Consider the following 22,640-nt stretch of genomic DNA (forward strand, 5'->3'; position numbering starts at 1 on the left):
CATCATAATGATTCTACATGTTATAATATGAACCTGGATCATCATAATGATTCTACATGTTATAATATGAACCTGGATCATCATAATGATTCTACATGTTATAATATGAACCTGGATCATCATAATGATTCTACATGTTATAGTATACCATGGCCTTTACTGGCCAAAGGTTAAACTGCTGTTATGGTTATGATATACTATGGTGTTGTGTCACTAGACTTTGACCAGATATTATTGCATCCAAAGATCAACTGAACCTAGAACATAGATACAGAGACACTTGTCATCAGGAAGGTTCTCTCTCAGCACAACGGAAAATATCTCAATGACTTGACATGTTCTGGTTGTGAATTCAGGCTACAAGGTAAGAATCTTCCCAGGGATTATTGTAAAGTGTGTAGAGACATTAACTGTCTGGTGTTATTTTAGTATAGTGAATGACAGTAAAACACTCAGATCTAACAGTCCATTTCACCTGGGACAGCTACGTGACAGTTCAATCATACTAAATGGCGCTAACTGGGTGTAGTCAAGTCACATTATAACATGTTGTTCATATAGCTAACTGGGTGTAGTCAAGTCACATTATAACATGTTGTTCATATAGCTAACTGGGTGTAGTCAAGTCACATTATAACATGTTGTTCATATAGCTAACTGGGTGTAGTCAAGTCACATTATAACATGTTGTTCATATAGCTAACTGGGTGTAGTCAAGTCACATTATAACATGTTGTTCATATAGCTAACTGGGTGTAGTCAAGTCACATTAAAACACATGTTGTTCATATATTACTGTATCGCGGTTATTTTACAATTTGTATATTTTTCATGTATAAATTGTAAGTCGTCTTTCAGAATATCAGAACATTTGTTGTTTTCTAAATTCCAATGAGCTCCTGCTTCCTGTGTAATTTGGTATGAAACCACTGAACAGACTTTTCTTAACATTAATATTATGAACTGAATTCAGTAACAGCATCATAATATCATACCTGTTGAACAAATCAACACGCTAGAATGAGAGAAATTGTTAAAAGAGAAAGTGAGACATTATTATTCATATTATTATTATATATTATGTTATTATTATTATTAATATTATTATTATTATTATTCTTAGTTCCACTAGATGGATAAAAGGTGAAAAATATAAATCACAACTACATGTTCATGTGATGCATTAAATCACCTGACTGTTTGGATGTGTCTGTTAGTAAATGTTTAATTTCTAAGAGATAATTAATAAAAGAGAACAATTGACATTCAATAATTAGTTGTCACTGTGTTAATCACAACCAACATGTTGGATCTCTGTTTAGTTGTCACTGTGTTAACCACAACCAACATGTTGGATCTCTGTTTAGTTGTCACTGTGTTAACCACAACCAACATGCTGGATCTCTGTTTAGTTGTCACTGTGTTAACCACAACCAACATGTTGGATCTCTGTTTAGTTGTCACTGTGTTAACCACAACCAACATGTTGGATCTCTGTTTAGTTGTCACTGTGTTAACCACAACCAACATGTTGGATCTCTGTTTAGTTGTCACTGTGTTAACCACAACCAACATGTTGGATCTCTGTTTAGGGATCAGTGCTCTAAAATGAGTCTCTCTTGGGAGAGAGAGGAGGGGGGCCCTGCCTCTAAAATGAGTCTCTCTCGGGAACATGACACCAAAGCTAAGAGGTGAGATGACAATGTTGTTTAAGAATTATTAAAGAGTTTGTTTCTAAAACGTCCACAATTTTTTCACATTTGTTATTTTTCATCAGAAATTATCTATAGATTTTTTTCATGACACAATCATTTAGCCTACTATTAATTATTGCCTAATATGTCATCATAACATTTATGTTGTGACCTATTCTTTTTTTTATTTTACATTTTTTATTTAACCTTTATTTAAGTCAGTTAAGAACAAATTCTTATTTTCAATGACGGCCAAGGAACAGTGGGTTAACTGCCTGTTCAGGGGCAGAACGACAGATTTGAACCTTGTCAGCTCGGGGGTTTGAACTTGCAATCTTCGGTTACTAGTCTACCCGGCCGCCCCAAGATTAATTTTGACAATATTAACGTTATATCAACACACTTCACTCCTGTTTAAACCAAAAAGGATTCTATCTTGCTAAATATACAGAACTACTAAAGTTCTATATAGAACCCTTTATAGGAGGTTAGGAAGTGTCTGAGTATACAGTATATATAGAATATATATAGAACCCTTTATAGGAGGTTAGGAAGTGTCTGAGTATACAGTATATATAGAATATATATAGAACCCTTTATAGGAGGTTAGGAAGTGTCTGAGTATACAGTATATATTTAACCCTTTATAGGAGGTTAGGAAGTGTCTGAGTATACAGTATATATACAACCCTTTATAGGAGGTTAGGAAGTGTCTGAGTATACAGTATATATAGAATATATATAGAACCCTTTATAGGAGGTCAGGAAGTGTCTGAGTATACAGTATATATAGAACCCTTTATAGGAGGTTAGGAAGTGTCTGAGTATACAGTATATATAGAATATATATAGAACCCTTTATAGGAGGTCAGGAAGTGTCTGAGTATACAGTATATATAGAATCCTTTATAGGAGGTTAGGAAGTGTCTGAGTATACAGTATATATTTAACCCTTTATAGGAGGTTAGGAAGTGTCTGAGTATACAGTATATATAGAATATATATAGAACCCTTTATAGGAGGTTAGGAAGTGTCTGAGTATACAGTATATATAGAATATATATAGAACCCTTTATAGGAGGTTAGGAAGTGTCTGAGTATACAGTATATATAGAAAATATATAGAACCCTTTATAGGAGGTTAGGAAGTGTCTGAGTATACAGTATATATTTAACCCTTTATAGGAGGTTAGGAAGTGTCTGAGTATACAGTATATATAGAATATAAATAGAACCCTTTATAGGAGGTTAGGTAGTGTCTGAGTATACAGTATATATAGAATATATATAGAACCCTTTATAGGAGGTTAGGAAGTGTCTGAGTATACAGTATATATAGAATATATATAGAACCCTTTATAGGAGGTTAGGTAGTGTCTGAGTATACAGTATATATAGAATATATATAGAACCCTTTATAGGAGGTTAGGAAGTGTCTGAGTATACAGTATATATAGAATATAAATAGAACCCTTTATAGGAGGTTAGGTAGTGTCTGAGTATACAGTATATATAGAATATATATAGAACCCTTTATAGGAGGTTAGGAAGTGTCTGAGTATACAGTATATATAGAATATATATAGAACCCTTTATAGGAGGTTAGGAAGTGTCTGAGTATACAGTATATATAGAATATATATAGAACCCTTTATAGGAGGTTAGGAAGTGTCTGAGTATACAGTATATATAGAATATATATAGAACCTTTTATAGGAGGTTAGGAAGTGTCTGAGTATACAGTATATATAGAATATATATAGAACCCTTTATAGGAGGTTAGGTAGTGTCTGAGTATACAGTATATATAGAATATATATAGAACCCTTTATAGGAGGTTAGCCTGTCTGAGTATACAGTATATATAGAATATATATAGAACCCTTTATAGGAGGTTAGGTAGTGTCTGAGTATACAGTATATATAGAATATATATAGAACCCTTTATAGGAGGTTAGCCTGTCTGAGTATACAGTATATATTTAACCCTTTATAGGGCTCTTTGGTCAGAACTCTAGAGGTTCTTCTTCACTGAATTGATCTTCATTATATCCAAACACACTGGTGGTCAGGGAGGCATCTCTTTGTTTGAACGATGGCCCACGTCAACTCTGGCATTACAATACATACATTAAAATACAACGTTGACCATTAGTTACAGCAAACAACAAACATGTCTCTTCTGCTCCGTTCTTAACCCCTCCTCTCTTCACTAGATGGATGGTAACTTTAGTGTTTAACCCCTCCTCTCTTCACTAGATGGACGGTAACTTTAGTGTTTAACCCCTCTGTGTCCAAGGACCAAACTTTTGAATATTATTTTCAGGGCGCCTCAAGTAGGCTGGAAACATGACATTTACAACAACGTTTTTTTTCTGATAACTAGTTCATTGCATCCGCCATGGAGCCCAGTTTCATAATATTACGTTATGTTATATAGTAACAAAACAGGCCTTATTTTAGGTCATTCTTCTTCCTGCCAGCTCCTATTAGTTCTATTGAGCTCCGTGGAACCAACTCACCTTCTGGACGTTCTATTCCCAGCTCATTGTTCTGCGTCACAATGCCAGCTCCTATTAGTTCTATTGAGCTCCGTGGAATCAACTCACCTTCTGAACGTTCTATTCCCAGCTCATTGTTCTGCGTCACAATGGCAGCTTCACTCTTGTATCAACGACACCTGCCGGCATTAAGCTTGAACGCTGACGTCACGTTACTTATTATCAACAGGGTTACAGCTACTACCATTATAGTACTAAATAGCACTGAATATTTTGTTAATCAAAACCTGTCTCAGCATTTTAGTGTTTTTGTTTTGTTATTTTATTATATTTATTATTGTAGGGCAGAACACTTGATCAACAAGCCACATCTGTTTTATTTTTCAAATGTGGTTTGAACTGGGTGACCTAGTAACCTCTATGTGAAAGTCCAGCAATTGGCGTGTGAAAGGTGGGGCAGGTTAGAGATCTAAGGAATTAACCAGAAAAATACCCTTTATTTCTCAGCTGCCCCACCAATGTCTGTAGGTGAATTAATAACGTTTAATTGCAAAATTTCCAATAGATGGCAGCATATGACCACGAAGCATCAGTTATAGGCTACAAGCAGCATATGACCAAGAAGCATCAGTTATAGGCTACAAGCAGCAATATGATGGACCATGAAGCATCAGTTATAGGTTATAGGCTACAAGCAGCAATATGATGGACCATGAAGCATCAGTTATAGGCTACAAGCAGCATATGACCAAGAAGCATCAGTTATAGGCTACAAGCAGCAATATGATGGACCATGAAGCATCAGTTACAGGCTACAAGCAGCATATGACCAAGAAGCATCAGTTATAGGCTACAAGCAGCAATATGATGGACCATGAAGCATCAGTTATAGGTTATAGGCTACAAGCAGCAATATGATGGACCATGAAGCATCAGTTATAGGCTACAAGCAGCAATATGATGGACCATGAAGCATCAGTTATAGGCTACAAGCAGCAATATGATGGACCATGAAGCATCAGTTATAGGCTACAAGCAGCAATATGATGGACCATGAAGCATCAGTTATAGGCTACAAGCAGCATATGACCATGAAGCATCAGTTATAGTCTACAAGCAGCAATATGATGGACCAAGAAGCATCAGTTATAGGCTACAAGCAGCAATATGATGGACCATGAAGCATCAGTTATAGGCTACAAGCAGCAATATGATGGACCAAGAAGCATCAGTTATAGGCTACAAGCAGCAATATGATGGACCATGAAGCATCAGTTATAGGTTATAGTCTACAAGCAGCAATATGATGGACCATGAAGCATCAGTTATAGGCTACAAGCAGCAATATGATGGACCACGAAGCATCAGTTATAGGCTACAAGCAGCAATATGATGGACCATGAAGCATCAGTTATAGGCTACAAGCAGCAATATGATGGACCATGAAGCATCAGTTATAGGTTATAGTCTACAAGCAGCAATATGATGGACCATGAAGCATCAGTTATAGGCTACAAGCAGCAATATGATGGACCATGAAGCATCAGTTATAGGTTATAGTCTACAAGCAGCAATATGATGGACCATGAAGCATCAGTTATAGGCTACAAGCAGCAATATGATGGACCATGAAGCATCAGTTATAGTCTACAAGCAGCAATATGATGGACCATGAAGCATCAGTTATAGGCTACAAGCAGCAATATGATGGACCATGAAGCATCAGTTATAGGTTATAGTCTACAAGCAGCAATATGATGGACCATGAAGCATCAGTTATAGGCTACAAGCAGCAATATGATGGACCACGAAGCATCAGTAACAGGCTACAAGCAGCAATATGATGGACCATGAAGCATCAGTTATAGTCTACAAGCAGCAATATGATGGACCACGAAGCAGCAATATGATGGACCATGAAGCATCAGTTATAGTCTACAAGCAGCAATATGATGGACCATGAAGCATCAGTTATAGGCTACAAGCAGCAATATGATGGACCATGAAGCATCAGTTATAGGTTATAGGCTACAAGCAGCAATATGATGGACCATGAAGCATCAGTTATAGGCTACAAGCAGCAATATGATGGACCAAGCAACATCAGTTATAGGCTACAAGCAGCAATATGATGGACCATGAAGCATCAGTTATAGGCTACAAGCAGCAATATGATGGACCATGAAGCATCAGTTATAGGCTACAAGCAGCAATATGATGGACCATGAAGCATCAGTTATAGTCTACAAGCAGCAATATGATGGACCATGAAGCATCAGTTATAGGTTATAGGCTACAAGCAGCAATATGATGGACCATGAAGCATCAGTTATAGTCTACAAGCAGCAATATGATGGACCACGAAGCATCAGTTATAGGATATAGGCTACAAGCAGCAATATGATGGACCATGAAGCATCAGTTATAGTCTACAAGCAGCAATATGATGGACCATGAAGCATCAGTTATAGGCTACAAGCAGCAATATGATGGACCATGAAGCATCAGTTACAGGCTACAAGCAGCAATATGATGGACCATGAAGCATCAGTTATAGGTTATAGTCTACAAGCAGCAATATGATGGACCATGAAGCATCAGTTATAGGCTACAAACAGCAATATGATGGACCATGAAGCATCAGTTATAGTCTACAAGCAGCAATATGATGGACCATGAAGCATCAGTTATAGGCTACAAGCAGCAATATGATGGACCATGAAGCATCAGTTATAGGTTATAGTCTACAAGCAGCAATATGATGGACCATGAAGCATCAGTTATAGGCTACAAGCAGCAATATGATGGACCACGAAGCATCAGTAACAGGCTACAAGCAGCAATATGATGGACCACGAAGCATCAGTTATAGGCTACAAGCAGCAATATGATGGACCATGAAGCATCAGTTATAGGCTACAAGCAGCAATATGATGGACCACGAAGCATCAGTTATAGTCTACAAGCAGCAATATGATGGACCATGAAGCATCAGTTATAGTCTACAAGCAGCAATATGATGGACCATGAAGCATCAGTTATAGTCTACAAGCAGCAATATGATGGACCATGAAGCATCAGTTATAGGTTACAAGCAGCAATATGATGGACCATGAAGCATCAGTTATAGGCTACAAGCAGCAATATGATGGACCATGAAGCATCAGTTATAGTCTACAAGCAGCAATATGATGGACCATGAAGCATCAGTTATAGGCTACAAGCAGCAATATGATGGACCATGAAGCATCAGTTATAGGCTACAAGCAGCAATATGATGGACCATGAAGCATCAGTTATAGGTTATAGGCTACAAGCAGCAATATGATGGACCATGAAGCATCAGTTACAGGCTACAAGCAGCAATATGATGGACCATGAAGCATCAGTTATAGTCTACAAGCAGCAATATGATGGACCACGAAGCATCAGTTATAGGCTACAAGCAGCAATATGATGGACCATGAAGCATCAGTTATAGTCTACAAGCAGCAATATGATGGACCATGAAGCATCAGTTATAGGTTACAAGCAGCAATATGATGGACCATGAAGCATCAGTTATAGTCTACAAGCAGCAATATGATGGACCATGAAGCATCAGTTATAGTCTACAAGCAGCAATATGATGGACCATGAAGCATCAGTTATAGGCTACAAGCAGCAATATGATGGACCATGAAGCATCAGTTACAGGCTACAAGCAGCAATATGATGGACCATGAAGCATCAGTTATAGGTTATAGTCTACAAGCAGCAATATGATGGACCATGAAGCATCAGTTATAGGCTACAAACAGCAATATGATGGACCATGAAGCATCAGTAACAGGCTACAAGCAGCAATATGATGGACCATGAAGCATCAGTTATAGTCTACAAGCAGCAATATGATGGACCATGAAGCATCAGTAACAGGCTACAAGCAGCAATATGATGGACCATGAAGCATCAGTAACAGGCTACAAGCAGCAATATGATGGACCACGAAGCATCAGTTATAGTCTACAAGCAGCAATATGATGGACCATGAAGCATCAGTAACAGGCTACAAGCAGCAATATGATGGACCATGAAGCATCAGTTATAGTCTACAAGCAGCAATATGATGGACCATGAATCATCAGTTATAGTCTACAAGCAGCAATATGATGGACCATGAAGCATCAGTTATAGTCTACAAGCAGCAATATGATGGACCATGAAGCATCAGTTATAGTCTACAAGCAGCATATGACCATGAAGCATCAGTTATAGTCTACAAGCAGCAATATGATGGACCATGAAGCATCAGTTATAGGCTACAAGCAGCAATATGATGGACCATGAAGCATCAGTTATAGTCTACAAGCAGCATAAGACCATGAAGCATCAGTTATAGGTTATAGGCTACAAGCAGCAATATGATGGACCACGAAGCATCAGTTATAGTCTACAAGCAGCAATATGATGGACCATGAAGCATCAGTTATAGTCTACAAGCAGCAATATGATGGACCACGAAGCATCAGTTATAGGCTACAAGCAGCAATATGATGGACCATGAAGCATCAGTTATAGGCTACAAGCAGCAATATGATGGACCACGAAGCATCAATATGATGGACCATGAAGCATCAGTTATAGTCTACAAGCAGCAATATGATGGACCACGAAGCATCAGTTATAGGTTATAGTCTACAAGCAGCAATATGATGGACCATGAAGCATCAGTTACAGGCTACAAGCAGCAATATGATGGACCATGAAGCATCAGTTATAGGTTACAAGCAGCAATATGATGGACCACGAAGCATCAGTTATAGTCTACAAGCAGCAATATGATGGACCATGAAGCATCAGTTATAGTCTACAAGCAGCAATATGATGGACCACGAAGCATCAGTTATAGGATATAGGCTACAAGCAGCAATATGATGGACCATGAAGCATCAGTTATAGGCTACAGGCAGCAATATGATGGACCATGAAGCATCAGTTATAGTCTACAAGCAGCAATATGATGGACCATGAAGCATCAGTTATAGTCTACAAGCAGCAATATGATGGACCATGAAGCATCAGTTACAGGCTACAAGCAGCAATATGATGGACCATGAAGCATCAGTTACAGGCTACAAGCAGCAATATGATGGACCATGAAGCATCAGTTATAGGCTACAAGCAGCAATATGATGGACCATGAAGCATCAGTTACAGGCTACAAGCAGCAATATGATGGACCATGAAGCATCAGTTACAGGCTACAAGCAGCAATATGATGGACCACGAAGCATCAGTTATAGTCTACAAGCAGCAATATGATGGACCATGAAGCATCAGTTATAGGCTACAAGCAGCAATATGATGGACCACGAAGCATCAGTTATAGGTTATAGTCTACAAGCAGCAATATGATGGACCATGAAGCATCAGTTATAGTCTACAAGCAGCAATATGATGGACCACGAAGCATCAGTTACAGGCTACAAGCAGCAATATGATTGACATAAAATAGCATACAACTACAGACTATATGATTGCCATAATTTTCTAAAATGGTCTCTCATTACTTTAGTTAGCTATATATCTCATATTAGGGCTGTGTTGATTTGGGAGAGCAAAAAAATAGTGACTATAGCAAGTATTGAACCTAGGGTAAATAATCACTAGTCAGAACCTCAACCTCAGTATACATTCATTATAAAAATCATCTTAATATCTGATATTGTGAGTAAACAACCTCGAGAGTGCGTCTTCCAGCCCTCTAATAAATTACATCATTCAACCCTCCCGGTTAGTAAATTTACCTCAACATGCCCCCGGAGAAGGCAGAGTAATGACACCAGCCTTTTAGCGGGGCTGAGTTGACTACTAGAGAGAGAAGGCAGAGTAACGACACCAGCTTTATTGTGGGGCTGAGTTGACTACTAGCGAGAGAAGGCAGAGTAACGACACCAGCTTCATTGTGGGGCTGAGTTGACTACTAGAGAGAGAAGGCAGAGTAATGACACCAGCTTTTTAGCGGGGCTGAGTTGACTACTAGCGAGAGAAGGCAGAGCAGGTCGATCCTGGTTGATAAATTTGACAGTGAATGTACCTGGAAAATAAATTTTTCTAGACCAGAGGTGACTAAATTCCTTTTCAGGTTTATTGGTAATCGTTATATTAATGAAGTATAATTTCAAAACATGAGCATAAAACCAGGTGATAATAAACATGAATGATCATTATATTACTTCACAGTAATCTGTTAAATGCTTGTTCAGTCCTTCCTCTTGTGTTAGCAGTGTGGAAAGGGACAGGAAGAAGCCCTCTTGTGTTAGCAGTGTGGAAAGGGACAGGAAGAAGCCCTCTTGTGTTAGCAGTGTGGAAAGGGACAGGAAGAAGCCCTCTTGTGTTAGCAGTGTGGAAAGGGACAGGAAGAAGCCCTCTTGTGTTAGCAGTGTGGAAAGGGACAGGAAGAAGCCCTCTTGTGTTAGCAGTGTGGAAAGGGACAGGAAGAAGCCCTCTTGTGTTAGCAGTGTGGAAAGGGACAGGAAGAAGCCCTCTTGTGTTAGCAGTGTGGAAAGGGACAGAAAGAAGCACACAGGAGTTTTCCTGTGAGGGGAGTGGTGGTGTATTGTCATTTGTGGTCTTATGCTTAATGTGTAATTATTTACTAAAGTAGTAATTACTCAGAATTGCAAAATACAAAATGTTCTAGTTCATTTTATCACTTACAACCATAAAATAACCTATATAATAAATAATAAATAATTATTTATGTATAAATAATAAAAATAAAAATAAAAATAACCATTATAGCATAACAGACAATTCAAATGACATCAACTAAAAACACCATACATTTAGATAATTAAATATATATATATATATATTATATAAACAGTATATCACAAAAGTGAGTACACCCCTCACATTTTTGTACATATTTGAGTATATCTTTTCATGTGACAACACTGAAGAAATGACACTTTGCTACATTGTAAGCTTGTATAACAGTGTAATTTTGCTGTCCCCTCAAAATAACTCAACACAGAGCCATTCATGTCTAAACCGCTGGCAACAAAAGTGAGTATCCCCCTAAGTGAAAATGTTCAAATTGGGCCCAATTAGCCAGTTTCCCTACCCGCTGTCATGTGACTCGTTAGTGTTACAAGGTCTCAGGTGTTTGTAAGGCTTCCTTCTGGGACAACAGCCATGCAGACCAATTTGATGCAGTGTACGGCGTATGTACCTATGATGAAAATTACAGGCCTCTCTCAACTTTTTAAGTGGGAGAACTTGCACAATTGGTGGCTGACTCATTTTTGCCCCACTGTGTGTGTGTGTGTGTGTGTATATATATATATATATATATATATATTTTTTTATTAACATTATCCGCCAAAGTAAAGCCCTGTAGACAAAGAAGAGCTCTGCAGCAGGTACCAAAATATTCAAAGGACATTTGCTCAAAAGTGACGTTACAAGTTTATCATCTTTCAAAGCAGAATGACTTTCTCATTGCACCTCAACTGTAGGGTGTGATATACCAAAGCTAATTTGCAAACATTTCTGTAAAGTGATATCAAGTTTCCATATCTGAGCTCAGAGGAGATGAGAGATGTAATGTTTGTCTCTGTTGTGTTGAAGTCCAATCAAGCAGGAGAGACCAGCCTCCCCAGTTCCCAGCTTTGTGTCCATGAAGAGTGACCGGTCTATGGATGCTCTTATATACTTTAGAGAGGGAGACTTTTCTACTGAACAAAGGTAAGAAGAACTCCTGTGTGTGTGTGTGTGTGTGTGTGTGTGTGTGTGTGCGTGTGTGTGTACTACCTGGATGAGGAGATGTAATCTCATGTTTTGTCCACAGAAACCAACAGGAGAGATCAGAGTCAGAGATTCTCAGTGGTCAGTCTTCCCAGAGTCATCAAACAGACCTGGCCTCCATATTCAGTGTATGTGGTCCTGTTATGTATATTTGTTTTTGTTTACCTCAAGCAAAGTTGATCTGTCAATCATTCATTAATGTGTTGATGAGAAAGCATTTTGTTTCTTGCTTAACTTATTTACTTGATTTATTTCAGTTGCTTGAAGAGAAAATTATGACATTTGTGAAGAACGAGCTGAGGCTGTTCAAGAGGATTCTTAGTCCAGAACTCCCAGAAGGCTTTGAGAGTCAGAAGCAGGAAGTGGTGGATGCTGAAGATGAGAAGCAGGAGAGTAATGCCAGAGAGGGGGCTCTGAAGATCACACTGCACATCCTGAGGAAAATGAACCAGAAGGAGCTTGCTGACACACTGGAGAAAAGTAAGAGCTGTCTGCCTCATGTTGAATGCTGATTTATAACATTTAAAAGCTGTAGCTAAAGTACAGCTAAAGTAGCTGTGTAACTCAATGATATTGTAGCAGCCTTAACACAACATCTAGTGACCTCATCAAGAAGCAGCAGGGATGTGTTGTACTGATTCATTTAGAGAGAGAGAGACAACATAAATTATACCATCAATAATACCAATAATAATATAATAATAACAATAATAATAACATCAGTCTGGAATGGATTATGAAAACATTGATAGTTATTAAAACAGGCGTTATATTAAAATCCTCTGTGTTATTTCTTCATTCAGATGAGCTTGCTGTGATTTGCCAACGTGAACTCAAATCTAATCTAAAGAAGAAGTTTCAATGTGTATTTGAGGGGATCGCTAAACAAGGAAACCCAACACTTCTCAATAAGATCTACACAGAGCTCTACATCACAGAGGGTGGAACAGGACAGGTCAATAATGAACATGAGCTGAGACAGATTGAGACAACAACCAGGAAACAATCAAGACCAGAGACTGCAATCAAATGTAACGACATCTTCACACCCTTAACTGGACAAGACAAACCTATCAGAACTGTGCTGACAAAGGGAGTCGCTGGCATTGGAAAAACAGTCTCTGTGCAGAAGTTCATTCTGGACTGGGCTGAAGGAAAAGCAAATCAGGATGTCCAATTTGTATTTTCATTCCCTTTTCGGGAGCTGAATTTGATGAAAGAGGACAAACACACTTTGATTGAACTTCTTAATCACTTCTCAGTGGAAACCAAAGTTTCAAGAATCTCCAACTACAACAAGTACAAAGTTCTGTTCATCTTTGATGGTCTGGATGAGTGCCGACTGCCCCTAGACTTCCAGAAGAACAAGATCTGTTGTGACGTCACAGAGTCAACCTCAGTGGATGTTCTGCTGACAAATCTCATCAAGGGAAATCTGCTTCCTTCTGCTCTCCTCTGGATAACTACCCGACCTGCAGCAGCCAATAAGATCCCTTCAGGGTGTGTTGACCAGGTGACAGAGGTACGAGGTTTCAATGACCCACAGAAGGAGGAGTACTTCAGGAAGAGATTCAGTGATGAGGACATGGCCAGCAGAATCATCTCACACATAAAGACATCAAGGAGCCTCCACATCATGTGCCACATTCCAGTCTTCTGTTGGATTTCTGCAACAGTCCTTGAACACATGCTGAAACATAAAAGAGAAGAGATGCCCAAGACTCTGACTGAGATGTACACACACCTTGTGGTGTTTCATACCAAACAGAAGAATGAAAAGTATCTTGGGAAAGAAGAGACAGGTCCACACTGGAATAAAGAGAGCATTCTGTTACTGGGAAAACTGGCTTTTCAACAGCTTGTGAAAGGCAATCTGATTTTCTATGAAAAAGACCTGAAAGAAGCTGGCATTGATGTCAATGAAGCCTCAGTGTACTCAGGATTGTGCACACAGCTCTTTAAAGAGGAATGTGGGCTGTACCAGGACAAGGTGTACTGCTTCGTACATCTGAGCATTCAGGAGTTTCTGGCTGCTGTATATGTGTTCCTCTCATTCATCAACAACAATGCGAATCTAATGGCCAAAGCTCAATCAACGTCCAGGAATCTTTCTGTGAGGAAAAGACACAAGCCTAAATTTACAGTCTTCAAGAGTGCTGTGGATAAAGCCTTACAAAGTGAGACGGGAAACCTGGACCTTTTCCTCCGCTTCCTTTTGGGCCTCTCACTGGAGTCCAATCAGAAGCACTTACGAGGTCTACTGACAAAGACAAGAAGCAGCTCACAGAGCCATGAAGAAACAGTCAAGTACATCAAGAAGAAGATCAGGGAGAATCCCTCTCCAGAGAGGAGCATCAATCTGTTCCACTGTCTGAATGAACTGAATGACCATTCTCTAGTGGAGGAGATCCAAAGCTACCTGAGATCAGGAAGTCTCTCAAAACACAACCTGTCACCTGCACAGTGGTCAGCTCTGGTCTTTGTGTTGCTGACCTCAGAAAAGGAGCTGGATGTGTTTGACCTGAAGAAATACTCCAGATCAGAGGAAGGTCTTCTGAGGCTGCTGCCAGTGGTCAAAGCCTCCAGAGCTGTTCTGTGAGTAAATAAAATGACATTTAAGAACTAATCATCAGGAAGAAATATTCAGTTTAGAGAAAAATATTTATTATTGAATAACTTTTTATGCCAATTAATTGATTTTCACATTACATAACATTATGATCGTACAATTCTAGGAGACGGAACATGAATATATATGCTGTTTGAGAGAATAAACCAAATGCATCTGCAATTGTCCTTCTACACTACTGGTGTTAAATTAACAGCGTGTTTGTGAAGTCATGATGATCTCTATGCAGGCTGTCAGACTGTGGAGTCACAGAGGAAGGCTGTGCTTCTCTGGTCTCAGCTCTGAGGTCAAACCCCTCACACCTGAGAGAGCTGGATCTGAGTAACAATGACCTGAAGGATTCAGGAGTGAAGCTGCTCTCTTATGGACTGGGGAATCCCCACTGTAAACTGGAGACTCTGAGGTCCGTATTCCTGTAGTTGGTCAACAAGTGATAACTGTTCACCAGATCCACATGTGTTTACCAGACACCATATGTGTTTGGACAGTGAAGCTTACAGTTTTAAATGTGGTGCTTTGCTCCAGCATTTTGGATTTGAGATATAATGTTTCATATTAGGTGACAGTACAGAGTGTCACCTTTTATTTGAGGTTAATGGTGAGAGGTTAGTATGTTTTGTTGTAGCCTCTAACTCCCTCACTCATTATTATTCATGATTAATTCATGATCTTTCTCAATGATGGCGTCACAGGCTTGATGTAGTCATTGTGTTCAAAGAATATGGGACCAAATACTAAACTTTTGACTACTTTAATACACTATAAGTGAGTTGGTCAGAATATTTATGACTTCTTCGAATGGGGGACTAGATACATAAAGTTATTTTATTTCTCTAAATGTTGAAACAGATATGTAAGCCTTGGTTTCATGCATGTCAACATCAGAAGCCTCCTCCCTAAGTTTGTTTTACTTACTGCTTTAGCACACTCTGCTAACCCTGATATCCTTGCCGTGTCTGAATCCTGGCTCAGGAAGGCCACCAAAAATTCTGAGATTTCCATACCCAACTATAACATTTTCCGTCAAGATAGAACTGCTAAAGGGGGAGGAGTTGCAGTCTACTGCAGAGATAGCCTGCAAAGTAATGTCATACTTTCCAGGTCCAAACCCAAACAGTTCGAACTACTAATTTTGAAAATTACTCTCTCCAGAAATAAGTCTCTCACTGTTGCCGCCTGCTACCGACCCCCCCTCAGCTCCCAGCTGTGCCCTGGACACCATTTGTGAATTGATCGCCCCCCATCTAGCTTCAGAGTTTGTTCTGTTAGGTGAACTAAACTGGGATATGCTTAACACCCCGGCAGTCCTACAATCTAAGCTTGATGCCCTCATTCTCACACAAATCATCAAGGAACCCACCAGGTACATCCCTAAATCTGTAAACAAGGGCACCCTCAGACGTCATCCTGACCAACTGGCCCTCCAAATACACCTCCGCTGTCTTCAACCAGGATCTCAGCGATCACTGCCTCATTGCCTGTATCCTCTACGGAGCCGCAGTCAAACGACCACCCCTCATCACTGTCAAACGCTCCCTAAAACACTTCTGTGAGCAGGCCTTTCTAATCGACCTGGCCCGAGTATCCTGGAAGGACATTGACCTCATCCCGTCAGTTGAGGATGCCTGGTCATTCTTTAAAAGTAACTTCATCACCATTTTAGATAAGCATGCTCCATTCAAAAAATGCAGAACTAAGAACAGATACAGCCCTTGGTTCACTCCAGACCTGACTGCCCTCGACCAGCACAAAAACATCCTGTGGCGGACTGCAATAGCATCGAATAGTCCCGCGATATGCAACTGTTCAGGGAAGTCAGGAACCAATACACGCAGTCAGTCAGGAAAGCTAAGGCCAGCTTCTTCAGGCAGAAGTTTGCATCCTGCAGCTCCAACTCCAAAAAGTTCTGGGACACTGTGAAGTCCATGGAGAACAAGAGCACCTCCTCCCAGCTGCCCACTGCACTGAGGCTAGGTAACACAGTCACCACAGATAAATCCATGATTATCGAAAACTTCAACAAGCATTTCTCAACGGCTGGCCATGCCTTCCGCCTGGCTACTCCAACCTCGGCCAACAGCTCCGCCCCCCCCGCAGCTACTCGCCCAAGCCTCTCCAGGTTCTCCTTTACCCAAATCCAGATAGCAGATGCTCTGAAAGAGCTGCAAAACCTGGACCTGTACAAATCAGCTGGGCTTGACAATCTGGACCCTCTATTTCTGAAACTATCCACCGCCATTGTTGCAACCCTTATTACCAGCCTGTTCAACCTCTCTTTCATATCGTCTGAGATTAACAAGGATTGGAAAGCTGCCGCAGTCATCCCCCTCTTCAAAGGGGGAGACACCCTGGACCCAAACTGTTACAGACCTATATCCATCCTGCCCTGCCTATCTAAGGTCTTCGAAAGCCAAGTCAACAGGTCACTGACCATCTCGAATCCCACCGTACCTTCTACGCTGTGCAATCTGGTTTCCGAGCCGGTCACGGGTGCACCTCAGCCACGCTCAAGGTACTAAACGATATCATAACCGCCATTGATAAAAGACATTACTGTGCAGCCGTCATTATCGACCTTGCCAAGGCTTTCAACTCTGTCAATCACCATATTCTTATCGGCAGACTCCGTAGCCTCGGTTTTTCGGATGACTGCCTTGCCTGGTTCACCAATTACTTTGCAGACAGAGTTCAGTGTGTCAAATCGGAGGGCATGCTGTCCGGTCCTCTGGCAGTCTCTATGGGGGTGCCACAGGTTTCAATCCTCGGGCCGACTCTTTTCTCTGTATATATCAATGATGTTGCTCTTGCTGCGGGCGACTCCCTGATCCACCTCTACGCAGACGACACCATTCTATATACTTCCGGCCCGTCCTTGGACACTGTGCTATCTAACCTCCAAACGAGCTTCAATGCCATACAACACTCCTTCCGTGGCCTCCAACTGCTCTTAAACGCTAGTAAAACCAAATGCATGCTTTTCAACCTTTCGCTGCCTGCACCCGCACGCCTGACCAGCATCACCACCCTGGATGGTTCCGACCTTGAATATGTGGACATCTATAAGTACTTAGGTGTCTGGCTAGACTGTAAACTCTCCTTCCAGACTCATATCAAACATCTCCAATCGAAAATCAAATCAAGAGTCGGCTTTCTATTCCGCAACAAAGCCTCCTTCACTCACGCCGCCAAACTTACCCTAGTAAAACTGACTATCCTACCGATCCTCGACTTCGGCGATGTCATCTACAAAATTGCTTCCAACACTCTACTCAGCAAACTGGATGCAGTTTATCACAGTGCCATCTGTTTTGTCACTAAAGCACCTTATACCACCCACCACTGCGACTTGTACGCTCTAGTCGGCTGGCCCTCGCTACATATTCGTCGCCAGACCCACTGGCTCCAGGTCATCTACAAGTCCATGCTAGGTAAAGCTCCGCCTTATCTCAGTTCACTGGTCACGATGGCAACACCCATCCATAGCACGCACTCCAGCAGGTGCATCTCACTGATCATCCCTAAAGCCAACACCTCATTTGGCCGCCTTTCGTTCCAGTTCTCTGCTGCCTGTGACTGGAACGAATTGCAAAAATCGCTGAAGTTGGAGACTTTTATCTCCCTCACCAACTTCAAACATCTGCTATCTAAGCAGCTAACTGATCGCTGCAGCTGTACATAGTCTATCGGTAAATAGCCCACCCATTTTTACCTACCTCATCCCCATACTGTTTTTATTTATTTACTTTTCTGCTCTTTTGCACACCAATATCTCTACCTGTACATTACCATCTGATCATTTATCACTCCAGTGTTAATCTGCAAAATTGTAATTATTCACCTACCTTCTCATGCCTTTTGCACACAATGTATATAGACTCCCCTTTTTTCTACTGTGTTATTGACTTGTTAATTGTTTACTCCATGTGTAACTCTGTGTTGTCTGCTCATACTGCTTTGCTTTATCTTGGCCAGGTCGCAGTTGCAAATGAGAACTTGTTCTCAACTAGCCTACCTGGTTAAATAAAGGTGTTCTCAACTAGCCTACCTGGTTAAATAAAGGTGTTCTCAACTAGCCTACCTGGTTAAATAAAGGTGTTCTCAACTAGCCTACCTGGTTAAATAAAGGTGAAATAAAAATAAATATTAAAAAATATTAAAATATGTATTAAAATATCCTCAAATTAAAGGTGACATTATATACTGTCACCTCATATGAAACATTTGATCTCAAATCCAAAATGTTGGAGTACAGAGACACATTTAAAATGTCAGCTTCACTGTCAAATAAGATATGGTGTGGACTGTATACTCAATACAATCTAAATCTGATTCCTCACTGGCTGTCTTTTGACTGATACTGCTTTTAAAACTGGTCTGGTCAGTCTACTCACATATTCGTACTATATATTTCTTTCTCTACAAGCAATACTTTGATCATTTATAATAATGATACGTTAATGTATTAATAGATATGGCAGCTTTCAGGACACTGATGTAACTGAACATTTAGAAAAAATATACTGTCACTATTTTCACCACCGAAGAATATCAGTGTGGTTTTAATATGATTTGACTCTTTGCAGGCTGTCAGGCTGTGTAGTCACAGAGGAAGGCTGTGCTTCTCTGCTCTCAGCTCTGAGGTCAAACCCCTCACACCTGAGAGAGCTGGATCTGAGCTACAATCACCCAGGAGACTCAGGAGCCAGACTGCTCTCTGCTGGACTGGAGGATCCACACTGCAGACTGGAGAAACTCAAGTATGTAGAGGGTTTATGTCAATGTTCATATCAGACATGTTGGACTTATCAGGCTAGTTAAGACAAACATTCTGACCACCTCTTGGACAAAGTTATATGCTGACTGGGTGTGAGTGTGTGTCCTGTGTGTCCAGTGTGTTCCTATGTATGTGTATGTGAAACACACACTGGAATTACACACACACACACACACACGCACACACACTGGACACACACACACACACGCGCACTGGACACACACACATACTGGACACAAACACACACACTGGAAACACACAAACACTGGACACACTCACACACACACACACACTGGACACACACACTCGACACACACACACTGGACAAACATTGACCGTGTGTGCCGTGTGTCACGCTTGACCGTGTGTGTGTGTGTGTGTGTGTGTGTGTGCGCGTGCGTGTGTGTGAGTTCATGTGTATTCCTCAATGACTGTCTGTTCTTCTGCTTACCGCTACAGTGTGGAACATGGTGGAGAGAACAGAATGAACCCTGGGCTTAGAAAATGTGAGTGTTGACTGCTGTGAAGAATATGACTAAGAATAAGTCTTAATTCAAGTTAAGTCAAAGTCAAAGACCACCATCATTACTTACTTGGTCATATTAAATATCAGCTGTAGTTCTACAGAAGCAGAAATCAGGGACACCAAAGTTTACAAAGAGAAGCTTTGACAATGTGTGTTTGTGTGTGTGTTACATACAAAATGTGTGTTTGTGTTTATGCAGGTGTGTGTGTGTGTGTTTGGCGTGTTCGTGTTACATTAGAAATGTTTGTTTGTGTTTATGTAGGTGTGTGTGGGTGTGTGTGTGTGTGTGTGTGTGTAATTAATGTGAATAAGTGTGTTTTATATTACCATACAGTATAACATATGACCATTCAACAATTCGCAATTTACCTTAACTTATCCTTTTGATACCTAGAAACATCCACATTAAATGAATTAGTGAAAAGTGAGTTAACATTCTAATGTGAATGATGATGATTTCTAATATTGTGTCTGGTTTCATCCATCAGATGTCTGTGATCTCACACTGGACCTAAACACAGTAAACAGACGCCTCTCTCTGTCTGAGGAGAACAGAAAGGTGACATGTAGGACAGAGGAGCAGCTGTATCCTGATCACCCAGAGAGATTTGATGGCTGTGGACAGGTGCTGTGTAGAGAGGGTCTGACTGGGCGCTATTACTGGGAGGTAGAGTGGAGTGGAAGAGGGGCTGATATAGGAGTGACATATAAAGGAATCAGCAGGAGAGGAGGGGTTAAGGAATGTTGGCTTGGATACAATGACAAGTCCTGGAGCCTGTACTGCTCTGACAACCGTTACATTGGCTCTCACAATAATAATCACACTACCATAGACGTCCACTCCTCCAGCTCCCACAGAGTAGGAGTGTATCTGGACTGGCCAGCCGGCACTCTGTCCTTCTATAGAGTCTCCTCTGACACACTGACCCACCTGTACACATTCACCTCCACATTCACTGAGCCCCTCTATCCAGGGTTTAGGGTTTATGATGATTCCTTTGGGATTTGGGACTCCTCAGTGTCCCTGTGCCAGTGATACACACACACTATCTCACTCACACACAGACACACACACACTGGACGGACACACACACTGGACGGACACACACACACACACACTGGACACAAACACACACACACACACACACACACAAACACACACACACACACATTGGACGCACACACATATTGGACACACACACACACATTAGACACACGCTCTAGTGCACACACGCACACACACACTGGACACACACAGACACACACACTGACACTCACTCACACACACACACATAGTGGACACACTCAGACTGGACACACACACACACACACACACACATATTGGCGTTTTCAAAAAACATATGCCATTCAGGGCACCAGTCTAGGACCAGTGGTTGCTCATCAGTTTCTGGGACCACAGGTTCTAGAACAGCTTCTATCCCAGTTCTATCTGCCTGTTAAATTAGTTTCTGGATCACAGGTTCTAGAACAGCTTCTATCCCAGTTCTATCTGCCTGTTAAATCAGTTTCTGGACCACAGGTTCTAGAACAGCTTCTATCCCAGTTCTATCTGCCTGTTAAATCAGTTTCTGGACCACAGATTCTAGAACAGCTTCTATCCCAGTTCTATCTGCTTGTTAAATTAGTTTCTGGACCACAGGTTCTAGAACAGCTTCTATCCCAGTTCTATCTGCCAGTTAAATCAGTTTCTGGACCACAGGTTCTAAAACAGCTTCTATCCCAGTTCTATCTGCCTGTTAAATAAGTTTCTGGACCACAGGTTCTAGAACAGCTTCTATCCGCCTGTTAAATCATCAACCTAAACTGTTTTCATCAGACTATTAGAACATGACTGAACCTTTTGGTTCCTTTTCTGATCTTTTACCACTTTGCATTTTTATGATAAATTTTACTGTTTGTGTTTGTACCACAGGAGGTTGGTGGGACCTTAATTGGGGAGGACCAACTTGTAATGGCTGGAGGGGAATAAGTGGAATGGTATCAAACATGTGGCTTCCATGTGTTCCATTTCATTCACTCTGTTCCAGACATTATTTTGAGCCGTCCTCCCCTCAGCAGCCTCCTCTGGTATGTACTGTCCTATATGTGAGAGAGCTCCAACAAGGAATTACAATGTATGTATTACTTTTAATACCTGCAAATGGCAAATAAACTACTTGAACTCCTTATGAATGTCTGCAGCCAACTAGGCTGTTGGCGTCTGACAAGAGGTGAAAATATTACAGGAATATTCTGCAAATGTTGATGAAGACGTCACTCAATCCCCCCAAAACAACATGCAGTCTTTCCACAAGACTCCCATGAAGTTATAGTGTGACGCTAAAGTAACATTCTCAGAACATACTGCACTTGTTTTATACTGTTTTAGATGGATCCTCTGTTTATCAACTTGTTTTTCCATTTACATTTTTAGCTTGACCCAAAATAAAATATAACATTTGACATTGTATTTTCTGTATCTTACTATATCGAAACCACAAAATACGAGATAGCAGCCAACGCCATCTCCTCATCCTCCTTCCACCACATCAACCTCATTATTAACAATAAATGTTGCCCCCCAATATGACATACGAGATATCAGCCAATGCCATCTCCTCATCCTCCCTCCACCATATCATCCACATTATTAACAATAATAGTGGCCCCCCATATGACATACGAGATAGCAGCCAATGCCATCTCCTCATCCTCCCTTCCA

General features: G+C 40.7%; 1 protein-coding gene across 1 annotated transcript; it reads left to right on the top strand.

The window, feature by feature from the left end:
- The first annotated feature begins 215 nt into the window (after positions 1-215).
- Positions 216-22,381, top strand: LOC139421723 (NLR family CARD domain-containing protein 3-like). The gene is made up of 10 exons (XM_071172838.1): positions 216-364; positions 1,593-1,691; positions 11,813-11,929; positions 12,033-12,117; positions 12,247-12,469; positions 12,793-14,584; positions 14,848-15,021; positions 19,202-19,375; positions 19,852-19,898; positions 20,407-22,381. Exons 2-10 carry the CDS (start codon positions 1,609-1,611, stop codon positions 20,952-20,954), a joined length of 3,243 nt encoding a protein of 1,080 aa, XP_071028939.1. The 5' UTR covers positions 216-364; positions 1,593-1,608; the 3' UTR covers positions 20,955-22,381.
- The last annotated feature ends 259 nt before the right edge of the window (positions 22,382-22,640 follow it).

Source organism: Oncorhynchus clarkii, chromosome 12 (assembly GCF_045791955.1).
Source record: "Oncorhynchus clarkii lewisi isolate Uvic-CL-2024 chromosome 12, UVic_Ocla_1.0, whole genome shotgun sequence".
NCBI lineage: Eukaryota > Metazoa > Chordata > Actinopteri > Salmoniformes > Salmonidae > Oncorhynchus > Oncorhynchus clarkii.

What these genes read in the sequence shown, in the direction of transcription:
- LOC139421723 (XM_071172838.1), top strand. Translation starts at nt 1,609, where the DNA reads ATGAGTCTCTCTTGGGAGAGAGAGGAGGGGGGCCCTGCCTCTAAAATG. An exon ending in TGCTGACACACTGGAGAAAA is followed by an intron (nt 12,470 to 12,792) that starts GTAAGAGCTGTC and finishes TTCTTCATTCAG; the next exon opens with ATGAGCTTGCTGTGATTTGC. An exon ending in TGCAGACTGGAGAAACTCAA is followed by an intron (nt 19,376 to 19,851) that starts GTATGTAGAGGG and finishes TTACCGCTACAG; the next exon opens with TGTGGAACATGGTGGAGAGA.